We start from the raw sequence: 24,698 nt of genomic DNA, 5'->3' as shown, positions 1-24,698 counted from the left end.
CATCCGGAGGTCCGCAGGTTGAAGACCACTGTATCAGACATTGACAAGCGGTGATGATGATGACATGTGGTGATGATGACAAGGGGATGATGAAGGGGGGGGGGTGATTATGACAAGTGGATGATGAAGGGGGGGTGTATGGGATGATGACAGGGGGATGATGAAGGGGGGGTGTGGGATGATGACAAGAGGATGATGACAAGAGGATGATGACAAGGGGATGATGAAGGGGGGTGGGGATGATGACAAGGGGATGATGAAGGGGGGGTGTGGGATGATGAAGGGGGGATGATGACAGGCGGTGATGATGAAGGGGGGATGATTAAGGGGGGGATGATGACAGGGTGATGATGACAGCGTGATGATGATGAGGGTGTTAATGACGGGGGTCTGGATGATGACAGGGGGGGGATGATGTATTTCCCACTCTAGGTTTATACTCGAGTCAATAACTTTTCCTGGGATTTTGGGGTGAAATTAGGGGCCTCGACTTATATTCGGGTCGGCTTATACTCGAGTATATACGGTAACCTACCTACCTAGCGGCAAACCTTTTACTTGCCTTCCTACCAACTGAACTTACTACCTGCCTAAATAACTTGCAAACTTACTACTTGCCTACCTACTTAGAGAATGTTCTACTTACCTAATTTACTACTTGCCAACGTACTACCTGCTTACCTAGCAAACATAATACTTGGGTGTGGGGGGGGGGGGCAGGCTTATTCTTTGCACAGGGGCCCTCTGTTGTCTGTGTCCGCCCCTGTGAGGGGGTGTATTCATCAAGAGTGGTGTAGGTAAACGTGTTTTTGCCCCATTATTACATGATGCAGGGCATGTGATAAATCTGGTGCTGATCACATTTCATACTTCAGTGCTCCACTTTGTATGTTACCCCTCTGCGTCTCTTTGCGTGACTTTTTATCCTGTGCGACAAAATGTGTGACTTTAGTACTGCTGTTTGCAATCAGTTTGTAGAAAGATGATACCCAGCACTCACCAGTGATGATTTATTATGCCATAGTGTAGTACAAGGACGCGTTTCGGTGTGGGAGCCTTCCTCAGCTGGCTGCCTAGGCAGACAGCTGAGGAAGGCTTCCATGCCAAAACGTGTTTGTAAGCCAAGTCAGGGCTGGTGTAGATTTGCGCCTAAGTGAGCGCAGTTGTGACAAAAGATGTGCCAAACTGAAAAGTCGCACATCATAAATTCCTGACCACTGCATGATATACCACTTGGCATGAAAAAAAACAAAACCTTCTAAAGCAAAAATCGCAATGAAACAGCATCTGAGACAGACTGCGGCAAATGTACACCACAAAACCATAGTGAAACCAATGATAGATTCCCCCCAATGCCTCTTTCTCCACTTATCTGTTCTCCCTGTAAACTTATTGTACACTCTGTAAAATCTGCTAAAATGTCTCTTAAAACATGTCCGCTCCTTGAGGGGGATCAAGTTACAGCTGCCCATAGAACTCTATGGAGTAAGCAACTGCAGAGAATCTGCTAGAAATAAATGTTATGTCTACTCCATCTCCCCAGTACTGGATTCACAGGTTACACTCATTGGTAATGCTCTGTAATACTCGCTATACAGAGCGAGTATGCGTATAGTGTATGGGAGACATTGTAGCAGCTAGTCTCCTTCTGAGGTGTGCTATAGTAATATTGGGGAGCTGGATCACCTCTTCTGTGTGGGTGGTATACAGAAGACATCATCTCTGAGACAAGATCTCTGCTTTTTGTCAGTAGATGGGAACAAACCTCTTACAAATCTTTCATGTCCAATGTTACATTACATTATCAGATTCCATTGAAAAATAAAAAGTTATGGAAAAATAAGCTTTAATACAATTATTAAAATATACAAAAGAGACAATAACATTTCAGTAGACAAAGCCATTGAGAGTGGTTCTGAGTGCTGCTTAAAGTGCTGATTGCTTGATCCACTTTATAAAAAGGAATCCAAGTGGAAATAAGAAGCACTCCGTTTTTTTTTTTTTCTTTTTTTGCTTATACACTGCAGTATAGGTTATTATTAGAGAATAATGTAAAGGTTCTTGTGTATGCCATGTTTTATCTGATGTGGCAGGCGTGGGTTAGGCTCCATATTGGATGCAAATCCATTACTGAAATTATTTCTTAATGCTGCCTACGTTTCCCATTAATCCTTTGGCTTTGGGTGTGGCGTTTGATCTCTGCACCTGGTCATCTTATCAGGCTGCTGGTGGTGGAGGTCACCCAGGGGAACTTATTGGATTCATAGGTGAGTTGAGGTTAGTTCACATTATGTGCAGTTTAAAAAAAAAAAAGTATTGCCATGAGACAAAATTGATTTGCCCTATATTCACAATTGAGGTGTCCTATGAAAATTTGAAGTCTTTACATTGTGTTTGCACTTTAAATTTTGGCTGTTTCTGCTACAAATTTTATTGCAGTAAAATAGCACCTTTATGCCACGACTTTGGTAAAGTCACAGCAAAAACAGAAAATAACACTGCACGAAACGCAATGTGTGAACACAGCCTCAGGGGAGTTCTATATCTACTATATATTCTGATCCCACAGTAAGAGCAGCAGCAGTATACAGATAAAGCTGGAAGGGGTCTGTGAGCTAGCAGGTGCAATTCAATAGGTGAGGAATAGTCAGCTGACCCAGGACTGACTTCCTTTTGACACATTAAGCCAGGTAACGGACTAACTGTTGATCACATGACCAAATTAGAGTAACAAAATGCATAGATGCAGCTGTACTGGAGTGAAACAAATGGCGCTGGAGTCATGGTAAGTGTGCATGATATGCTAAAAAAAAACAAAAAACAGAGTGCTTCTTTAAACTAACAGTGAATAAGTGGCAGATTATCAGGTATTCTGGATTATCAGACAGTCATAGAACACATGGGGGGACATGTATCAAAGATTTTACCCCTGTTTTGTGTATATTTTTTTGCGCAAAATTTTGCGCAAGCCCTTTTTTTTTGCGCACGTTTTGGTAGAGCATGTCCTCCAGATGTGTCCGAATCAGGGTACCTTGGAGTGACATCTATAGTACGCATGGATTTATTAACTGCATAATTTTCCTTTACACCAAAAATTTTGACGCAAGTGCTGTTTTTTTGGCGCAAATATAAGCCATCTTGGACTTAACGTAGCAAGATGCTCTAAATCATCTATTCTATTTTCCAAAGAGTGGATTGAGGAGATCACTATATTTACCCCAAATTTATGAAGCTCATTGCGCTTGATTGATAAATTTAGCGCTTCTGCTCATAATTTAGAATTCGGGAAAAGGGGTAAACTGCTTCTACCATACACAAATAATGATACATGTCCCCCATGGAATCTAAAACATACACACAGAATCTGACATTATCAGAAGAATCTCCTTCTGCTTTACATTTTGTGAAATTTCACACTATGTCACAGTATGGCAAGCAGGTTCTGGAGTATTAGATGCTGGATTAAAGGAGTATCACTATGCGTAAAAAACACCAATGTTCTACCATGGACAGAGATATGGAATGTACCTAAGGCCATTGTTATACTTGGCAGCAGCGTAAATACGGGCAGGATTCACTGCTATTAAGGCTACACAGCCTCTTTGATAGGAACACTTCTGTTGGCTGCTCATTTCCTCTTCTATGAAGCTGGGTTATGTGTCATTATTTTATATTGAATGTAACATCCACAACATGAAAGCTGTGTCAGTGTGCGCCAACATGCAACTTTGACTGTATACTGGACGTAGTTGTGTCCTCCCCCAAAGAAATCAATCAAAGTCTTCCACTTCGCCAAAACCTTAGAAGAGTGTTTCCTAACTGGCGGCTCACCAACTTCAACCCCCATCATGCCCAGTCATGATAGTGGTAACAAGTTTCTTGACCGTATTTGGCTTTGATGTTCTTTATGCAGTTACTGTGGGTATTTAGAGGGCTTAGTTGGTTGTCCTTGATCTAGTGGATGTCTGGTGGTGGGTCTTTACAGTAGTCACAGTGGCTCCACACCCTATGCCATGGCTCCCATTACTGAACCTTGATGTCCTCTGTTGCATGGACCATGTACCAGCTTGTTTTTTTTTGTTAGTTATGCTTGTTATAGTGGCCATACTTCCTGGTTTGATTTCTTGTATCGTGCACAGTTCTATGTCCTGTCAGGTTTCATACAGCCTGAAGATGGTGGTGGTTGCTGGAGAAAACGCCATTGGTTGGACATTTTACTATCCTGTGGTCATGCGATGGCATACGTTTAATAGGCCATTCCATAGACAGAACTAGCCAACCTACTCCTCTGGGTCTCAGGCTCGAGTTTTTGGGATAAAACATTCAGTATTTGATCAAACTTCTTATACCTCTCTGCCTTCTCAGCCATTGATCCTTTACTTCCCCAAAAAAGTCTCAAGGAAAACTCAGTCTTAAAGGCTTCTCTCAGTTCTGGTTGAGGAACGAACCCTGTAAAAGATGAGAGCACCTATAAATATCTCATGGTGACAAAGAAAAAGGAAATAAATATACCACCGAACCCCTATACCCTTTACTTTATTTTTTTATTTTTGTAGGAAAGTATCTTTATACAGAAGTAAGAGGGACTGGCAGTATATCAGTTACTTCTGGCCTCTCCTATTTCGAGGAAGCTTTGGCTTCTATCATGTCTCTTACCGTTGAGCTTGCCATCGGCGTTGCTGTGGTAGACCTCTGCATTGGCAGCATAGGATCGGGAAGCTTGTAGTATCCGTAACAGACGTCCACAGCTTTCTTCCACCGCACCTCCCCAGTCATCCTCTCCCTCCAAAGCTTTAAGTACTGGCAGAATGTGTGGCACCACGATGTTGGTGGGCGAAGGAACTGTGAGGCCTGGGTTTTCAGGTGGGAAATAAGAAAAAAAAGGTCATAACTCTGTGCTGAATACCAACGTAAATAAGTTTACATAAGAAGTTGTATGGTAATAAAGAAAAACCATCACATACACGGGGCAGTTATACAGTAATTATATTCTTGCCCATAGGGGCAGTATTAAAGTAGTTATATACTTGTACATAGGAGCAATATAATAATAGATATGTGTTATAGTAGAGAAAGTTCGATACTCCAGCACTTGCAAACACCACCTCTTAATCCGTGTGTAAGTCCCGTTGCAGGAGTAAGTGGGGTGCTAAATCCTAGAGTGCACACAACGCAAACTCAATATATATGCATGAAGAGAAGGATAGCACTCACCACTTAAAGTGACTTGAAACGTGATGCTTTATTGCCTGAAGATTACGTTTGATATCTTCATGCAATAAAGCATCACGTTTGAAGTCACTTTAAGTGGTGAGTGCTATCCTTCTCTTCATGCATATATTATAATAGATATATTCTTGCACATAGGGGCAATATTATAGTAGTTATATTCTTGTACATAGGGGTCAGTATTATAGTAGTTATATACTTGTACATAGGGGCAGTATTAAAGTAGTTATATTCTTGTACATAGGGGGCAGTGTTATAGTAATTATATTCTTATATGGTGTAGCACTGTGCGGCGACCACCACTGTCTCGACACTAGTGCCCACCAGCGCAACGACCCACTGGCAGAGTAGCCCCAATGCCACTCAAACAAGTCCCAGGGCCGAATATAACCAGTAGTTACATTCTTGTACATAGGGGCAAGTATTATAATAATTATACAGGGGTATGAGAAAGAAAATTGCTGGCACTGCTACCCCGGTAATTGAGACTGACCTTGGACTATAGCAACTGGCGGTAAAAACTCTCTGCACAAATGTCCTTTTCTCGGTCGCTCTTCATTGGGGGACACCTAACTGATGGGGTATATGCTCTTGCCACTAGGAGGCGCTGACACTAGGAAAAAGAAAAGTCGGCTCCTCACTGGCAGGATATACCCGCCCTCCTGCAGTGAGGTAGCCAGTTTTTTCTAGTGTCAGCTAGGAGGTGGACACGGTCTGGTTCTCTCCAGACCTGGTCTTTTTTTTATTATTTTCTAGTAAGGGCTGTTTAGTTAGATTTCTTTACTCCCTTTTATTTCACTTTTTCAGGTGGGGCGACAGGAGCATGGCGCTGCCTGTTTCCTGTCCTTTTTGGTGGTGCTCATTTGTTTGAAATAACAGTTCATAGACAACATCTAAGTGTAAAGAAATTTCAAAGGCACTCACCAGGTACAATGGGGGAGATTTATCAAAACCTTGTTAAAAATGAAACAGGTAATCTGATTGGTTGCTATGGGCAACAGGACAACTTTTCCTCTACACAGGTTTTGATAAATCTGCCCCAATGTGTCTTCATACCTTATTCCATAAAGGTTATGCAGGATAAAGCGGCTTCATGCTGCAACAACGCCAGTGCGCTCAAGTGGTTACAGCTGTTTCTTTCCATTAGGAACTTCAACAGCCGCTTTATCCTGCATAACCTTTATGGAATAAGGCATGAATACACATTGGGGGGAGATTTATCAAAACCTGTCCGGAAAATTTGCTGAGTTGCCCATAGCAACCAATCAGATTGTTTCTTTCATTTTTTTTAAAAGGTCTCTGAAAAATGAAAGAAGAGATCTGATTGGTTGCTATGGGCAACTCAGCAACTTTTCCTCTGGACAGGTTTTGATAAATCTTCCCCAATTGTACCTGGTGGGTGCCTTTGAAATTTCTTTACACTTGGATATTATAAAAATTATACTCTTGTACATAGTAACAGTATTATAGTAGTTATATTCTTGTACATAGGTGTGGTGGCCCAGTACGGGAGGTGTTACCCCGTGCTCCTGCTGTCCTGTCAGGCAGCCTCCTTCAGTGTCCCCAAGGCCCCCTGCCCTCGTTTCCCCATTGTAAGTATGTTTTACCATGTAAAGTGTGATAAAATGTAATGTTGCTTTAAGAGTTATACCATGTGAAATGTCAAGTGATTGTTACCCAGAAGGTACCAGTGACCAGGTGACCCCAAGAGTGACCTATTGGCTCCCTGCTAGTCTCCCCATATAAGCCCTTGGTGGAGCTAGCGTCTCTCTTTTTTTGGCGACTTTATTGCCCCCTTGCCTAACCAAAGATCCAGTAGTATACCTTTGTGTGGTTTTAGGCTAAACCACGCCCTGGTGTCATGAATACAAGGGGTTGATGCCAACTGCCCCTAAGGTCACAACATCTGTCCTCATCACACCCCGCTACCACATAGGGAACAGTATTATAGTAGCTATATTCTTGTACATAGGGGACAGTATTATAATAATTAAATCCTTGTACTTAGGGACAGTATTATAGTAGTTGTATTCTTGTACATAGGAGCAGTATTATAGTAGTTATATTCTTGTACATAGGAGGCAGTATTATAGTAGTTATATTCTTGTACATAGGGACAGTATTATAGTAGTTATATTCTTGTATATAGGGAGCAGTAGTATAGTAGTTATATACTTGTACATAGGGACAGTATTATAGTAGTTATATTCTTGTACATAGGGAGCAGTATTATAGTAGTTATATTCTTGTACAAAGGGTACAGCATTATAGTTATATTTTTGTAGTATAGGTAGTATAGCAGTTTTTTAACTTGTCACTTATGGTGTTCATAGACGTAGTCGTTTGTCTTATGCAGCAAAATATGGGTCAAAATACTCACGTGGTTCACTGTAAACTGCAATATTGCAATGTAATTTTTAGCAAGTTAATTGTGAGGCGTATAGTTTTATGTGCTGTATCTGTACTTGCCACATGGACGAAAACCACATAATTAAACCTCATGCTGTTCTCGGCCATAGGACTCACAACCCCTCAGGGTACACACACCCTAAGGACAGTATACATGTGTTTAGCTTACATTCATCCATGTCTCTCAGGGCTGGCTTTAGCTGCTTGTGGAAGGTGATGGCACTGTCTGTGTGAGTTTGACGTAGCATTTTCCATGTTTGCTCCAGACGTGCAACCTGCAAAAAGCAATTTCCTGCATTGAATAGTATAAGGATGTGGTAATACACACTATATAATACATATGACACCAGTCTCCTCATGCCCCTTGTCTATGTACTGTGGCATTTTGAGGTTAACAAAATGGAAGAAGTCAATAGGGGCTTAGCCATTTTTAGCATTGCCCCATGATGTAGCTTCACACCCAGTATTATATATTTGGTTCTAAGCATGTTACACAGTTTTCTATATGTACCTCGTGCTATACATGTTCAGTAATATATTGCTGAGGGTCTTTAATTACATTTCCCACATTTTAAGATTCCTCTTAGCCATGTCCGATCTTCTAGACCCCATCAAAATCTCTCACCTGTGGCAGCATCAAAGCTTTCATGACAGCAGAGAAAGCAAAGAGATCCCCAGCAGAGTCTTTCAGCTCAGATGCCAAGCAGATGATCCGATGTAAGGTGTGCGCCCGCTCTGTGACTTCTCCAGTGCAGCCCAGTATGTCCACCGCTACACCCAGGGACAGCAGGTAATGTCTGGACATGGAGAGAAAGTTATCTTTTAAACTTACATGTATTATACACAGAATTAATCTACATGAGTAGTTGTCAATTTGAACATACATTACAGTACTTATCCTGTACTGATCCTGAGTTATATCCTGTATTATACTCCAGAGCTGTACTCACTATTCTGCTGGTGAGGTCACTGTGTACATACATTACATTACTTATCCTGTACTGATCCTGAGTTATATCCTGTATTATAGTCCAGAGCTGTACTCACTATTCCGCTGGTGAGGTCACTGTGTACATATATTACATTACTTATCCTGTACTGATCCTGAGTTACATCCTGTATTATAGTCCAGAGCTGTACTCACTATTCCACTGGTGGGGGGCACTGTGTACATATATTACAGTACTTATCCTGTACTGATCCTGAGTTATATCCTGTATTATACTCCAGAGCTGTACTCACTATTCTGCTGGTGGGGTCACTGTGTACATACATTACTTATCCTGTACTGATCCTGAGTTATATATCAGACAGGAGGCTCATATCTTATGCATTAATCTTCCTTTATTAATGCCCATAGCAGAAATTCAAAACTCTTTTAATGAATTTTTACTAAAAACTTTAAAGAACCACTTAAAACTACAACTCCCAGCAGTCCATAGGGTGTATTGACCAATCCCTGGCCAGGATGCTTGGTATATAAAGGACTGCTTCCATTGTCTCCTCCTCTTTCTTTCTGCTCATAGCAGAAGTTCAGATAAGTATTATCACTGTTGTTTGACTGTCTGGGCATTTCAGGTATAGGTCTGTATTCTATAATACAGTCCTCCCTGTTGCCCTGTGTTTTCATTCTATTTCATTCTATTTTCTATTTACATGCTATTCATTATATTTTCGACTATATAATCTATTGTTCTATACTCTGACTCTTCTAGTGCTGCGCCCTTATACCCCCACTTCGGGGTTTTTCTTTTTCCTGTCAGCGGCACACGCCGCCCCTGTGCGGCACCTGTCACAAGTCAACTCATTTCTTCTTCAGCGCCATCTTCGGCACCATTTTGTTTACCTTTCCTCTTCTTCCTCCTTTTCGCGCTCGCTCCGCGCGGAGGGGAGGTAGGCGTGTCTTAGTCAGATAGCTCGTCCTATCTGTACACAGTGAGCGGTAATCTCGCGAGATTACGCCGCTCTGCGATTTTTCAACACTCCTCCCTGCATCGCAATCTCCAGTTCAGTGAGATCGGCGTGAGGGACGGAGCCTGGACTAGTTGTCGCTGTATATTGTCGGTATTTACTGGGAATTTATTCCCTATTACCCCTACTGCCCCCAGCTTACCTCTATAAAGCCCTTGTAGATTCTGACTGCTACAGCCCCTGGGTACATTCACATACCCCATACTGATTAACATTATGGCAGATGACAATACTACTAGTTCCCCCAGGGGAGAGGATCCTTCCTTGGATGCACCCCTTTACCTGACTGCTGCCCAGATCCAAGATCTGATAAATAAATCAGTGCAAGCAGCGATGTCCTCTGTCCTACCCCCCAAAAGTTCGCAGCATCCTGCACATACCTCTCAGAAACCCTCATGCAGTGGCGAACCACCCTATAAAAAGGGTAAAGCGTCTCAAAAACGCAATCATACCATCATGGTATCTGACTCCCCGGCAGGGGAAGTAAATTTTATGCACCAGGCAGTTCCCGAACCGGCCTGCCGACCCACTTTGCCTCCAGACTCTAATAGACCCCTGGGCCCCGGGGAGTTGCGTAAGCAGGGGCAACGATCCGCTAGACGGACCAAACCGGATTCATTTGTAGATTCTACAGATGAAGAATCCTCCGCAGAATCCGAAGTGGCTGATGCCAATGAGTCTGACGGTGCAATAGAGGATAGTGGGCATATGGCGATCCCTGAGGACGCTAACCCTGTACCCCAGGGTGACATCGTATTAGACTCTCGTGGAGAGCCTTTCTTTGACCCAGAGGCTATAACCCATCCACGCTCTGGAGACTGGGCTCCCACCCCTGAAGTGTCCCAATATATAGAACATTGGGCTCGCAGGTCGGTGGATAAGGCTAACCGCAACAAGTTAAAGGCGGAATGCCCCCGACCATGCATCCCCAAGAAGGTGGTGCTTACGCCCGAAATTGACCCCATACTCTTACGATACCTCACTAAACATGGAAAATATTCCAAGAAGGGTATCGAGAGGTCCTTCAGGACCATCCAGGATCGAATCTTGGACCTCTTCGGCCCTGTCACCATGATTCTCAATCTATCGGAACAGGCGGCGGCAACCGATCAACCAATCGATCTGCTGCAACTTAGAGGTTGGGCCCAAAGAGCGGTATGTTTGCTCGGGTGTGCAAACACCACTTGTGCGACTGAACGTCGACGATCAATCTTGATGAGACTTGATCCACAACTCTCTCACTTAGCGGAGACTGAACCCGGACCCGCTGCCGAGGGCCTTCTCTTCGGAGATACCCTTATCAAGGACATCAACAAGATGGTCGGGCTGTATACCAGCCTTGACAAAGCCCAAACATCCCTTAAGAAATCGAGTTCGGCTAAGGTTTTCACAACGGCCGGCAGAAGCAGGAGCCGATCTGCCAGCCGCAACTACAATACTAGGCCGTACAACAGAGCTCCAGCTCCTCAGTACAACCAGGCTCCACAACCCTACCCTGTGCCAGTCGCACAATCTTCACCCTTCTTCCCACCCCGTGGACGTCCTTGGAGAGGACGTGGAGGAAGAGGTTACCCCCGCTCCAGACATACTACCGGTGAGTACAACACACCTGAGTTCTTTTCCCATTCCCGTAGGGGGCAGACTGCAACATTTTATCCACGCATGGTCAGCAATTACTGCAGACGCATGGATACTCCGGACAGTGGCAGGGTATCAAATAGAATTCTGTTCCCTACCAGACTTAACTTCAATTCCACACCCCATCCGGTTCTCCGAACTAAACGTTGCTCTTATAGACAACGAATTACAGGACCTTCTGTCCAAACAAGCGGTGATGGAGGTGGACCCCCTTTCCCCGGGGTTCCTCAGCAACCTCTTCCTGGTCAAAAAGAAAGGGGGAGGTTATCGCCCTGTCATAAACTTGCGAAATCTCAACCAACATGTCGTTTATCGACATTTCAAGATGGAAGGCATCCACCTTCTACGGGACCTTCTACAACCAGGAGACTGGTTGGTAAAGGTAGATCTGAAAGACGCATATCTCACGGTTCCCATACATCAGGCCTCCCAACACTTCCTATGTTTCCTGTGGAGGACCAGAATGTGGCAATTTACTTGCCTACCCTTCGGTCTCTCGTCCGCCCCATGGTGTTTCACCAAACTTCTGAAACCGGTGGTGGCAGCCCTAAGGAGCAGGGGAGTGAGATTGATTATATATCTAGACGACCTGCTCATCATGGCTCGTTCCAAACCTCAAGCGGAGGAACATGCCGGCTGGACGGTTCAATTGTTACAACACTTAGGATTCATCATCAATCACGAGAAGTCAGCTCTCGTCCCAGCTCGGGAGATGGAATTTTTGGGATTCTTGGTGGACACCGATCATGCTGTCCTCAAATTACCCAAAGCCAAGCTGACCACCATCCGCAAGGAAATCAGGGCCGTGTTACACAAACGACGAGTGTCGTTACGTGTGCTAGCACGCCTGGTCGGACTTTTATCAGCCTCCATACAGGCCATATTTCCCGCCCCTCTCCATTATCGGGCCCTTCAGAGGCTCAAGTCACTACATTTGCGACAAGGGCTTCGTTACGCGGACGAAGTTCCCCTATGTCCGGAAACCGTAGTGGAACTTCGGTGGTGGTTACGTCATGCCGTCGAATGGAACGGCAAGACCATCTTCAATCCCACTCCAGACTTCATTTTGGAGTCGGATGCGAGCCGCCACGGTTGGGGTGCTCGATGCGGTCTCTCTTCAACAGGAGGGACATGGTCCGCAGAGGAGTCTCTGCTGCACATCAATGCGCTGGAGCTTCTGGCAGCATTTTTTGCCATCAGGAGCCTTCTACCTCGAGCATCCAATTGCTGTGTATTGTTGCGCATGGACAATATGTCTGCGGTCCAATATGTCAATCGATTGGGAGGTCCCAGGTCCAGAGTACTTGCAGACCTCGCGAGAGAGCTTTGGCATTTTTGCCTTGCCCGCAACATTGTCCCGATAGCGGAATACATTCCGGGGGTTTCCAACATGGTGGCGGACTGGAACTCACGCTACCTGACAGATTCCAGCGATTGGCGGCTGGACCGATTAGTCTTTCAGTCCATTTGCCGCCTGTGGGGTCCTCTCTCTATGGACCTGTTCGCCTCCCGACTCAATCATCAACTACCCAGCTTTTACAGCTGGAGGCCGGATCCAGAAGCCTACGCGGTAGACGCCTTCCGCCACATATGGCCCCGGGGGACGCACTATGCATTCCCACCGTTCTCAATGATCCTCAGGGTGCTTTTACAGATAACGAACCTGAGGGCGTTGGTGGTGGTGATCACTCCCTGGTGGCCGACACAGCCATGGTTTCCCCTTCTTCTGGGGATGACTGTGGATTTTCCCAGATTGCTCCCTCAGCTCCCTCATCTCCTGTCCAATCCGACAGGGGATCTTCACCCTCTGATCACAGACCACACCCTGCATCTCCTCGCATGGTTGGTTTCGGGGTGCCAGACACGGATAAAGACCTTTCAAGATCAGCTAGGGACCTCCTTGCCTTGGCCTGGGCCCCCGGGACTAGATCGGCATATCGATCAGCCTGGAGACTCTGGGTACGTTGGTGTGATCAACGGCAAGTTAATCCCGTTCAGGCACCTGTGTCTGTAGTGGCCAACTATTTGGCGGATTCTTTTGAATCCGGGAAATCTTATAGTTCTATCAATGTGTACCGATCTGCAATCTCTGCTTATCACACTCCAGTGGATTCTCTACCAGTAGGCAAACACCCCTTGGTATGTCGCCTCCTGAGAGGCGTTAAATTTAAACGTCCTCCTCGCCCCAAGTATCAAACCACCTGGGATGTATCTAAAGTCCTATCCATGTTCTCGGCATGGGAGGACAATGACGCACTTTCTCTGAAATTGCTGTCCTTCAAGCTTACGGTGCTTCTCTGCTTGATCTCCATCAAGCGCGTATCGGACGTTCGGGCTTTAGACATCTCCAGGCGACAATTCTCGCCATTAGGAGTTAAATTCTCTGTCGTGCGTAGGACAAAAACCGGACTTCATTCTGTTTTCTATCCTTCTTTTCCCGCACATCCACGCTTGTGTGTGGTCCGCTGTCTTCAGTCATATGAGTCTCAGACTGCTTTGCTACGTTCCTCGGAATCCTCCCAACTCCTCATCTCTTACGTGCGTCCTCACCAACCGGTGGCTTCAGCCACTCTAGCACGGTGGGTACGCTCTGCCATGGATATGGCAGGGATTGACGTTTCCCTGTTCGGGGCCCACTCGACCAGAGGTGCGATGGCTACTAAAGTGGTCACCGCGGGAGGTTCCCTGGCAGATCTATTGATGGCAGCGGATTGGTCTTCAGAGGACACCTTCCGTCACTTTTATTTTAGACCGGAGGAACACATATCTATGTCAATTTTGTAATTTGTCTGTCATGTATTTATATCATTCTTGTATCATTCTTATGTCTAGCTTTGAACTTGCATAAGATATGAGCCTCCTGTCTGATATATAAATCTAGATTTTCCTAGCTTGTGACGGAAAATATTAGTTATATGAAGACAGGAGGCGAGTATCTTCCCTCCCAACCCAACCCTGTCATGGTATTCCTTTTCTTCCCAGGATACTGAAGACGGCGCCCTACATGTCGGAGGCTGAGGTGTTCCGGAATTTTTTCCTACTCGTTATGGTGTCCCCGTTGGGACATGGTTTCGGCCGGTGATTCAAGGTCTTATGGAATCGGTTTGGGTTCTATCGTGATTCCAGGTTCAAGTTACGGCTACAACTTTCGCATCAAGAAAGAGGAGGAGACAATGGAAGCAGTCCTTTATATACCAAGCATCCTGGCCAGGGATTGGTCAATACACCCTATGGACTGCTGGGAGTTGTAGTTTTAAGTGGTTCTTTAAAGTTTTTAGTAAAAATTCATTAAAAGAGTTTTGAATTTCTGCTATGGGCATTAATAAAGGAAGATTAATGCATAAGATACTCGCCTCCTGTCTTCATATAACTAATATTTTCCGTCACAAGCTAGGAAAATCTAGATTTATATCCTGTATTATAGTCCAGAGCTGTACTCACTATTCTGCTGGTGGGGTCACTGTGTACATATATTACATTACTTATCCTGTACTGATCCTGAGTTATATCCTGCATTATACTCCAGCGCTGTACTCACTATTCTGCTGGTGAGGTCACTGTGTACATACATTACATTACTTATCCTGTACTGATCCTGAGTTATATCCTGTATTATACACCAGAGCTGTACTCACTATTCTGCTGGTGGAGTCACTGTGTACACACATTACATTACTTATCCTGTACTGATCCTGAGTTATATCCTGTATTATACTCCAGAGCTGTACTCACTATTCTGCTGGTGGAGTCACTGTGTACACACATTACATTACTTATCCTGTACTGTTCCTGAGTTATATTCTGTATTATACTCCTGACCTGTACTCACTATTCTGCTTGTGGGGTCACTATGTACATACATTACATTACTTATCCTGTACTGATCCTGAGTTATATCCTACATTATACTCCAGAGCTGTACTTACTATTCGGCTGGTGGAGTCAGTGTGTACATACAATACATTGCTTATCCTGTACTGATCCTGAGTTATATCCTGTATTATACTCCAGACCTGCATTCACTATTCTGCTGGTGGAGTCACTGTGTACATACATTACATTACTTATCCTGTACTGATCCTGAGTTACATCTTGTATTATAATCCAGACCTGTATTCCCTATTCTGCTGGTGCAGGCACTGTGTATGTACATTACATTACTTATCCTGTACTAATCCTAAATTACATCTTGTATTAAACTCCAGAGCCGCACAATTATCAGCTGCAGATTTTTAGGTACTGGTCCTTTAAGTATAATACACCTGTATGTAGCTGTATTCGAAAGGCTCAAAGCATACTAACAGCAGATATAATATATACTCCATACAATTATACTCCAGAGCTGCACTCACTATTGTGCTGGTGGAGTCACTGTGTACATACATTACATTACTTATCCTGTACTTATCCTGAGTTATATCCTATATTATACTCCAGAGCTGTACTCACTATTCTGCTGGTGGGGTCACTGTGTACATACATTACATTACTTATCCTGTACTTATCCTGAGTTATATCCTATATTATACTCCAGAGCTGTACTCACTATTCTGCTGGTGGGGTCACTGTGTACATACATTACATTACTTCTCCTGTACTGATCCTGCGTTACATTCTGCACTCTACTTTAGAGCTGTACTCACTATTCTGCTGGTAGAGTCAATGTGTACATACATTACATTACTTATCCTGTACTGATCCTGAGTTATATCCTGTATTATACTCCAGAGCTGTACTCACTATTCTGCTGGTGGGGTCACTGTGTACATACATTACATTACTTCTCCTGTACTGATCCTGAGTTACATCCTGTATTATACTCCAGAGCTGTACTCACTATTCTGCTGGTAGAGTCAATGTGTACATACATTACATTACTTATCCTGTACTGATCCAGTTATATCCTGTATTGTACTCCAGAACTGTACTCAGTATTCTGCTGGTGGAGTCACTGGGGGACATGTATCAAAGATTTTACCCCTATTTTGTGTGTATTTTTTTTGCGCAAAAGTTTGGCCAAGTCCTTTTTTTGCGCATTTTTTTTGCACACGTTTTGGTAGAGCATGTCCTCCAGATGTGGCTGAATCAGGGTACCTTGGAGTGACATCTATAGTACACATGGATTTATTAACTGCGTACTTTTCCTTTACACCAAAAATTTTGCCGCAAGAGCTGTTTTTTCTTTGCGCAAATATAAGCCATCTTGGACTTAACGTAGCAAGATGCTCTAAATCATCGATTCTATTTTCCAAAGAGTGGATTGAGGAGATTACTATATTTACCCGCAATTTATGAAGGTCATTGCACTTGATTGATAAATTTAGCGCTTCTGCACATAATTTAGAATTCGGGAAAAGGGGTAAATGTACTGTGTACATAGAGTAAATTGAACAGAATAGTGAGTGCAGCTCTAGAGTGTAACTGGTATTACTAGTTTACACATGTGGGGTAGTTATTACAGTGGTCTGTGTGTGTTTAGTGAGAATGAAGATGGACCAGAAAATACTTTAATGGACATTTATATACTAATGGGGACTAATTTTGTAAATATTGTGCATGTGTGTGTGTTGTTTGTATTAATGTTATATTGTTTATAATAATTATAATTGTTACTATTTTTATTATTGTAATGTTATATATTTGAAAAATAAAAGATCTACGGGATATAACTCAGGATCAGTACAGTATAAGTAATGCAATGTATGTACACAGTGACCCCACCAGCAGAATAGTGAGTAGAGCTCTGGAGTATAATACAGAATATAATTCAGGATCAGTACAGGATAAGTAATGTATGTACACAGTGACTCCACCATCAGAATAGTGAGCGGAGGTCTGGAGTATAATACAGGATATAACTCAGGATCAGTACAGGATAAGTAATGTAATGTATGTACACAGTGACTCCACCAGCAGAATAGTGAGTAGAGCTCTGGAGTATAATACAGGATATAACTCAGGATCAGTACAGGATAAGTAATGTAATGTATGTACACAGTGACCCCCACCAGCAGAATAGTGAGTACAGGTCTGGAGTATAATACAGGATATAACTCAGGATCAGTACAGGATAAGTAATGTAATGTATGTACACAGTGACTCCACCAGCAGAATAGTGAGTAGAGCTCTGGAGTATAATACAGGATATAACTCAGGATCAGTACAGGATAAGTAATGTATGTACACAGTGACTCCACCATCAGAATAGTGAGCAGAGGTCTGGAGTATAATACAGGATATAACTCAGGATCAGTACAGGATAAGTAATGTAATGTACGTACACAGTGACTCCACCAGCAGAACAGTGAGTGCAGCTCTGGAGTATAATACAGGATATAACTCAGGATCAGTCCAGGATAAGTAATGTAATGTATGTACACAGTGCCCCCACCAGCAGAATAGTGAGTACAGCTCTGGAGTATTATACAGGATGTAACTCAGGATCAGTACAGGATAAGTAATGTAATGTATGCACACAGTGACTACACCAGCAGAATGAGTACAGCTCTATATGTGTGAGGAACCTGTGTTCTAGACCTCTTATGGAAACAATCAAGTTAAGTTTACGGCTGGGTGATAACGTTGGTTAAATGGAGAAATGTAAAAAAATCACTGAATGGAACTGAACTCCAATACTAGACAATTCCAAAAAGGGGCAAGTTTGTAAACAAAAATTTGCTGACCTCTCCAGGAGATCCTGTCTTAGCTGTTGTCCGTAGGGCAGTAATATTAGCTCAAGTCCTGAACGAACACCCATACTTCTCTGTTGCTCTTTGGTAACTCCCCAGGTTCGACACTCCTGTAAGGATGAAAGTAAAATCGTGATAAAGTAGAGTTCAACCTTGTAGATGTCATCTGAGGTGTCATGTGAAAAGGTAATGGGGGCCATATGGGCCTGGAATCTTCACCAGTTACCAGTAAGAAGGGTGGTCATGGGGCTTAAAAAGTTTACAACACCAATCATGTTTATGAATCATGAAATGGATGTACTGTACATACTCAAGAAGCCGCCGATAACCCCCCCCACCCTAAAAAAAATAAAAATAAAATAAAAACAACAACAGTTTTTTTCCCCAACCAACACTGGTGGGGTTAGGAAACTTTACCATTGCAACCTGTTCATTTTAGAAATTGGACCCCAACCATTTCTGTTATTGGTTAAAGAGGCATGGACTCTACCTACCTGGCAGTCTTCTCTCAGGATATGAAGAGCGCTCTCTTTGCAGTCTTTTTGGCTGACAATCTCTTTCAGTTTGCGCAAGGCATTAGGTTCCAAAGGTTTATTCTCTGGAGAAAGCAGAATAGACTGGAAGATTCTTGGTTGAAAAGAGGTTGTAGTTAGTATTTGTGGTCGGACAAAATCCTCTCCCTCCTCGGGACTCTCTATGATACATTGATTCACCTTAAAGTTTGACATTCTAAAGTTAGATATTTTTGGATTTTCCAAACCAGAATGCGATAACCTAGAAGGATCCTTAGATTCTAAAATAAGAGTTCTAGATTTCTTTGCATGGATCACTTTGGACTTGTCCAGCTCAGAGTAGACAATTTTGGGGTTTTCCATCCCTGAAGGACTGTGTTCACAGAGACTGGCTAGTGAAATCGCATCTGGTGATTTTTCAGCATCTAGAAAACCAAAAGTTGTCTCAGTGGCGCGGGCGCGGTTTTTCCATTTCTCCTCTGCTTTCAAAGTGTCCACATATCTCCTGGTGGTCACGGGCGCACGAGGGACCAGTTCACAATATGTGTCGGATCCTTCTGGGGGATCAGGAAGAAGCAAAGAAGGGGCTCTTATGGGTTTTGGGGGAGCCTTAGAGTGCAGCTGACTGTCTGATCCTCTCAAGGCACTGTTTCCATCATAGTCCAGGGGGAGGACTGGTTGAGTTTTGGCTCTTAGGACTGGGTCACTGCCTGTGCGGAACATCGGGGACAGGGGACCAGTTTGTGGTTCTTCTGGAGTCCCTGAAGACTCTGCAGAAACAGCTAAAAGGGAAACATTTTAAAGGCATCAGAGTAAGGTAAAGTAGAAGTGACAAATGTTTTCTTCTCTCAGCCAATCAAAAGCGTTTAGAAGGTCCAAGGGAAATCCTCATACTTGAACCACATGAATCTGTCTGTCACAAACAAGTCTATGGGAAGGGGAAGTTTGCTCAAATTTGGATCTGGTGTACCACTAATGTGAAGTACATTTCCCCCAAAACCTATAAAAAGAGGCAACAATTGATAATTCTATCCCAGCCCCCAACTTTACCTGAGAGCAGGTTGCTGTCAGACTGGGCACTTTGTAAGGGTATCTCCTTGAGGACATCAAGGTTTCCGGGATGGCTTCCAAATCTGTCTTTGTTCCTGGTAAAAATAAATGCATAGAATATTTTATGAGAATTAGGACTGTGAATGAATATTCTCTCTCCTCTCAGCCAAGGTAATTGCAGCTACAGGCTACTGGAAGGTGATTTGTTTTAATGTATTAATACAGATTTTCGTGCAAAGCATTAGGTATAGTTAAAAAGACAGACAGACTAAATGTATACCTTAGTAAGCTGCTGTCAACCAGGTGAAGGCTCCTCCTGTTTTCTTTATTTGCCCTCTGAGATTCTTGCCTCCCCCTTGCCATGCTGAGTGGCCCAGTCCTGTTGATGGGATTTACAATAACTGCCCTTGAAGACTCTGACAGGGGCCTCCTGTCGCCAACATAAGAGCGAACAAGAGCTGGAATGTTATCAAATTGGTCTTGCTCAAGCTGGTACAAGACCCGGGAGAAGCCTTGGCGTGGACGCAGGGTGACAGCGATGATCTTGAAGTGGAGGACCTGCATTTTACTGACACAACTCAGCACATAATCCCCCGGGGAGGAGAGGGAATCACGAATTAGGAAGTCTCCATCTGTCTTCAGAAGTCTCTCTGCCTCCTGTGGGCAACACCAACACTCATATTAGAACCATCTACTACGCACAGTAGTCACAACAAGAGCTACATTGACAATTTTCCTAGTTTCACATTTTTCCAACCAATCTGATCCTCTCCCCCCTAATATATAGATATATCCCTTTTTGTGGATAACGGATGATGTTTAATATTTAGATAACCCCTTTAATGCCACTACCACACAGTAACAATACTACCAAGATATATTGCCCATATAGTCCCCAAAACACAATACTATGAAAAGTTCCTACATAATACAGTTTTATATAATACAAACTGCATACAATATCTGTATGGGCAGATATGGGCAATGCTGTAAAAATCTGAAGTGGCCCTTTTTTCAGGCATTGCCTCCATCTACAGGTCTCTATCACATGCTAGATGGTTAGTTTCCTTTTTTGTACAGGGTAACAGTTAGTCAATAGAAGCCCTGGGGCTATAACCCTTGTGTCCCACCAATAATCCAGTGGGATGGAGTCCATATAATCACCAATAACTTGTATATCTTGGTTCCCTTGCTTGTATACACCTGCCTATTGGACCACTGCTGCTTATGATCCAGATATACCACTGTTATATGGCTGTTATATGATCTAATGTACTCACCTGCCTGGAGAGAGGCCCATGGTACCATGCATGACTCCGCAGGTCTTCACTGCTTAACTTCAGCTCCTCCTCAAGCTCCTTCTTCAAAGCTTCTGTCGGAGATGGCATCTTTATTTCTAAAAGATGACACAACATCAGTAAATGACTACAATGGTCTTTTTTTGGGCTGCAAACATCATGACTTGATATTACTGGCTTCTTGTACATTATGCAGAATCTCTTGCCATTGATATAATGGATTTCATGCCATTATAAAATGGGTATATGGTATGCTTACCAGTTTTTCTCCTCTGCATGTTCCATTTCTAACTTTTACTCGTCCCTGAGCAAGTGGGTGTAGACTGGGTGCTATGATGTCTCCATACATCGTACACACAAAGGAGAGGGGCAGCAGCATGGAGGTCTTTATGGAGCAGTACTGAGCAATGTAGGCTGCGAAACCAGCACTACGATTGGGGGGGGGGGGGGGTGTTTGGATAACCTTACTAGAGCTTTCCGCTGTTTATCAGTATCTCTTCCTCTCTTTCTTACCCCTGGCTCTGAAGATGATTCTGAGCTCTGTATCAGGAAAGTGGAGCTGTCTTCTAGTCCTTTCCCTTGTAGATCCTTGTTTGCTCCCGCTATGTCTTGAAGTAAGAATGTGGAAATTCCAGTTCTGATATCTGAAGAGATCTGCAGGACCTTGGTTTAACTAATCCCTGTCAAAGTTTGAATACTTAAAGGGTTTCTCCAAGACGTTAACATTTCAGACCTATCCCAATGTTTAATTGGTGGGGGACTGACCTTTGAGACCCACACTATTCCACACAATGAGGTGTCCTGTCCGTTGTTTAGACAGGTACAGAGGTACATTTATATGGGAGGCTCTACTTAATACAGCAGCTCATCCAATTTATATAATGGTGCTGACCAACAGGGGCGGAATTCTGGCACATTAGTAAATCTGGGCTGATGTCTATTAGAAAGTTGCTGAACTTTTTATCATAAGGCTTTATTCCTATAAGACTGGACGAGTCTTGGAAATCCCAGCACACAGTGTTTTTTAAGGTTCGTTTCTTACCTCTGTTGCACTATTTTTTGTAGGTTCAGGAGGACTGCAAATACATAGTGAGCTGTGGCCCCTGGTCCCTCGGTGGTAACATTCGGATATTCAGAGAGGTGTGACTGTGCGGGCTTCTGGCGGTGAGGGCAGCTTCTGCTGGATGGAAGTACATTCCATTGTCAATCACTTAATCATTAACAGTCAGAGATGAGGAGAGGAAATCACACCCTGCTGACATCACAGGTGCGAGAGGCGGGCCGGGCAAGTCCGGGCACACTGCAAAAATCTTAGGAGGATAGGACATTCCTTTAAGAAGTGGAGTCATCCTCCCTGTGCCCCCCCCGCCTCTGTGTTGCCCCCAATACCTTCAATATCTTACACAACATGCTGAGATACTGCAGCTCAGCAGGCAGTATCACACATGATAGGCTTAGATACAGCAACACAAGCAGGTTGTATCACATGATTGTGTTACACATATTATCCAGGCATTCTACACAGCAGGCTGTCTCTGTAAACCCAATTATACAGCAAAATGCAGGAACATTTTGTGAAGTAGTTATCCTTGGAATGTTCTTGGAAGTCTGGGCAGAAGCCAAGTGATTGATAGCAGTGGTAGAATAACATGGCCGCCTTGAGGGTGTGTTCCATTTATATCGCCCCGCTATCACTATTATTGATACAACACAGAGTGTATTTATGCGATGGTGACAGACAGAGTGGCATGGTGGGCTTGGCAGAACACTGGGGGTGACAGATGCAGGGAGGGCACTGGGGATGACAAAAAAGTAGAGAGACACTTAAGGAGACAGAGGCAGGGAGGGCACTGGGGATGACAAAAAAGTAGAGAGACACTTAAGGAGACAGAGGCAGGGAGGGCACTGGGGATGACAAAAAAGTAGAGAGACACTTAAGGAGACAGAGGCAGGGAGGGCACTGGGGATGACAAAAAAGTAGAGAGACACTTAAGGAGACAGAGGCAGGGAGGGCACTGGGGGGTGACAGAGGCAGGGGGACACGGGGGGTGGCACAGAAGTAGAGAGACAGCAAGGGAGACAGATGCAGGATGGGCACTGGGGTTGACAAGGGCAGCAGAGAGCACTGGGAGTGATAGAGGCAGGGTAGAGCACTTGGGGTGACAGAAGCATGGGAAACCAATGGAGGTGACAGAGGCAGGGGAGGGCACTAAGGGAGACAGGCGCAGGAGAGGGCACTTGGGCTAATAGAGGTGGGTGACTGGGGCTAACAGGGAGAGGGGGCACTGGGGTGACAAAGGCAGGATGGGTACTGGGGGTGACCGAGGCAGGGAGAACACTGGGGGTGGTAAAGGCAAGGGAGGGCACTGGGGGGTGACAGAGGCAGGGAGAGTACTGGGGGTGGTAAAGGCAGGGGAGGGCACTGGGGGTGACAGAGGCAGGGGAGGGCACATAGAGACAAGCAACAGAGGGGTGGGGGTTATGACTTTTCTTCTTGAAAGAATTTCTCTAAACTGCTGTATCTAATCCTTTCATGTGTGATACCGACTGCTGAGCTTTGTATCTAAGCCTATCATGTGTAATACTGCCTGCTAAGAAGTGGCATCTAATTCTGCCGTGTGTGATGCTGTTTGCTAAGCTGCTGTATCTAATCCTATTACGAGTGATACTATGTGCTGAGATGGTATATCTAAGTCTTTCAGTTGTGATACAGTCCTCTGCACATTCCTCTCTGCAGAACATTCATTATGGCTTGTGTCCTGTAATCTTTAGCGCTGCAGGGTTTGGATATAACATGTAGCCTCGGGTGGCAGCAGGCAGCCACAGGTTTGTTGACTGCTCTAGCATGTTCTGCAGTTATAATAAAGTAATATATTATTCGGGGGTCGCTTGAGACATCCACGAAAATGACACCATAAGATAAGTGCAGTTGGGCAATATTGATTTAACTAAAAACTTGCAAAAATACCTCATAAAATTACTATCGTGTCAGTTTTGCAGTTTCTAAGTTTACCTGTTTTTGAAAAAGCTTGGCGAAAACTTAAAAGGCTGCCAATTACTACCCAGCTTTCTTAGTGTCTTACTATTTCCGCCCAGTTATATAGCGCTGGCCAAAAGGATAATTCACCATTGTATAGATGGGGTTGACTTTCAGAACTTGGGTGGCAAGTCTTATGGCAGTGTGGTGGTCACCAAATTTAGCAGATTCATAGTTAGATCTATTTTTTTTAAAGTTGGGTGATAACCAATGTTCCTAGTACCTCAACTTCCACACAGATTGCCACTCTATGCTATATCCTAGTCATGTAGATTTGCCTTTTAGAACTGAACATGGTTTTGGAATTAGTCACACAGCTTTCCCTGGAACAGACAAAACCTAACAAGCAACAAAAGAAGACTTTCACTTACAGACAATATAAACATTCAAAAGATTTAACAGCTGCTACATACACACATATATCAGTCATAGAACCATAAGCTCCAGCATTCCACTCCAGCTGTAATATGATTTATGAAGCAGCAACCTACTTGGCTGTGCGTGTAGAATTCTCCAAACCATAAGTGCCAGCATGCCCTGTCTACATAGGATGTGACAGCCTATCCAAATCCTGAGTACTACAAGTACCAGAACATACTGCAATTACACAGGGCACTTTGGGGCTTGTAACTATAAATCAGCTGATAGTAGTTACATAAGATGTTTCCTAGAACAATACCGTGTTATATGGACACCCCCTCCCATACTACACACCCTTTACCCCCCTACAAATATCCTGTTGCCTTAGATACCCACCTTATGGCCTGCTGAGCAAGACGAGAGGCAAGCAATGTCCAAAGCCTTCCAGTCCCTTATTCTGTGTGCTGACGACACTCCCTCCCTTTCCTGGACACATCCTTGACTC

The 24,698-nt window shown here is 43.9% G+C and overlaps 1 protein-coding gene across 1 annotated transcript; it reads right to left on the bottom strand.

Moving 5' to 3' along the window:
• Positions 1-1,788: 1,788 nt before the first annotated feature.
• On the bottom strand, positions 1,789-24,662 carry LOC130296193 (breast cancer anti-estrogen resistance protein 3 homolog). The gene is made up of 11 exons (XM_056547474.1): positions 24,590-24,662; positions 21,839-21,973; positions 20,779-20,894; positions 19,779-20,155; positions 19,499-19,593; positions 18,431-19,230; positions 17,931-18,046; positions 8,264-8,435; positions 7,808-7,913; positions 4,657-4,851; positions 1,789-4,449 (listed from the first exon to the last, which is right to left on the bottom strand). Exons 3-11 carry the CDS (start codon positions 20,884-20,886, stop codon positions 4,247-4,249), a joined length of 2,172 nt encoding a protein of 723 aa, XP_056403449.1. The 5' UTR covers positions 20,887-20,894; positions 21,839-21,973; positions 24,590-24,662; the 3' UTR covers positions 1,789-4,246.
• Between the last annotated feature and the right edge of the window lie 36 nt (positions 24,663-24,698).

The sequence above is a fragment of the Hyla sarda genome, chromosome 12, assembly GCF_029499605.1.
Source record: "Hyla sarda isolate aHylSar1 chromosome 12, aHylSar1.hap1, whole genome shotgun sequence".
In the NCBI taxonomy this organism is placed as follows: Eukaryota; Metazoa; Chordata; class Amphibia; order Anura; family Hylidae; genus Hyla; species Hyla sarda.
This window is presented reverse-complemented; position numbering and strand designations above follow the sequence as displayed.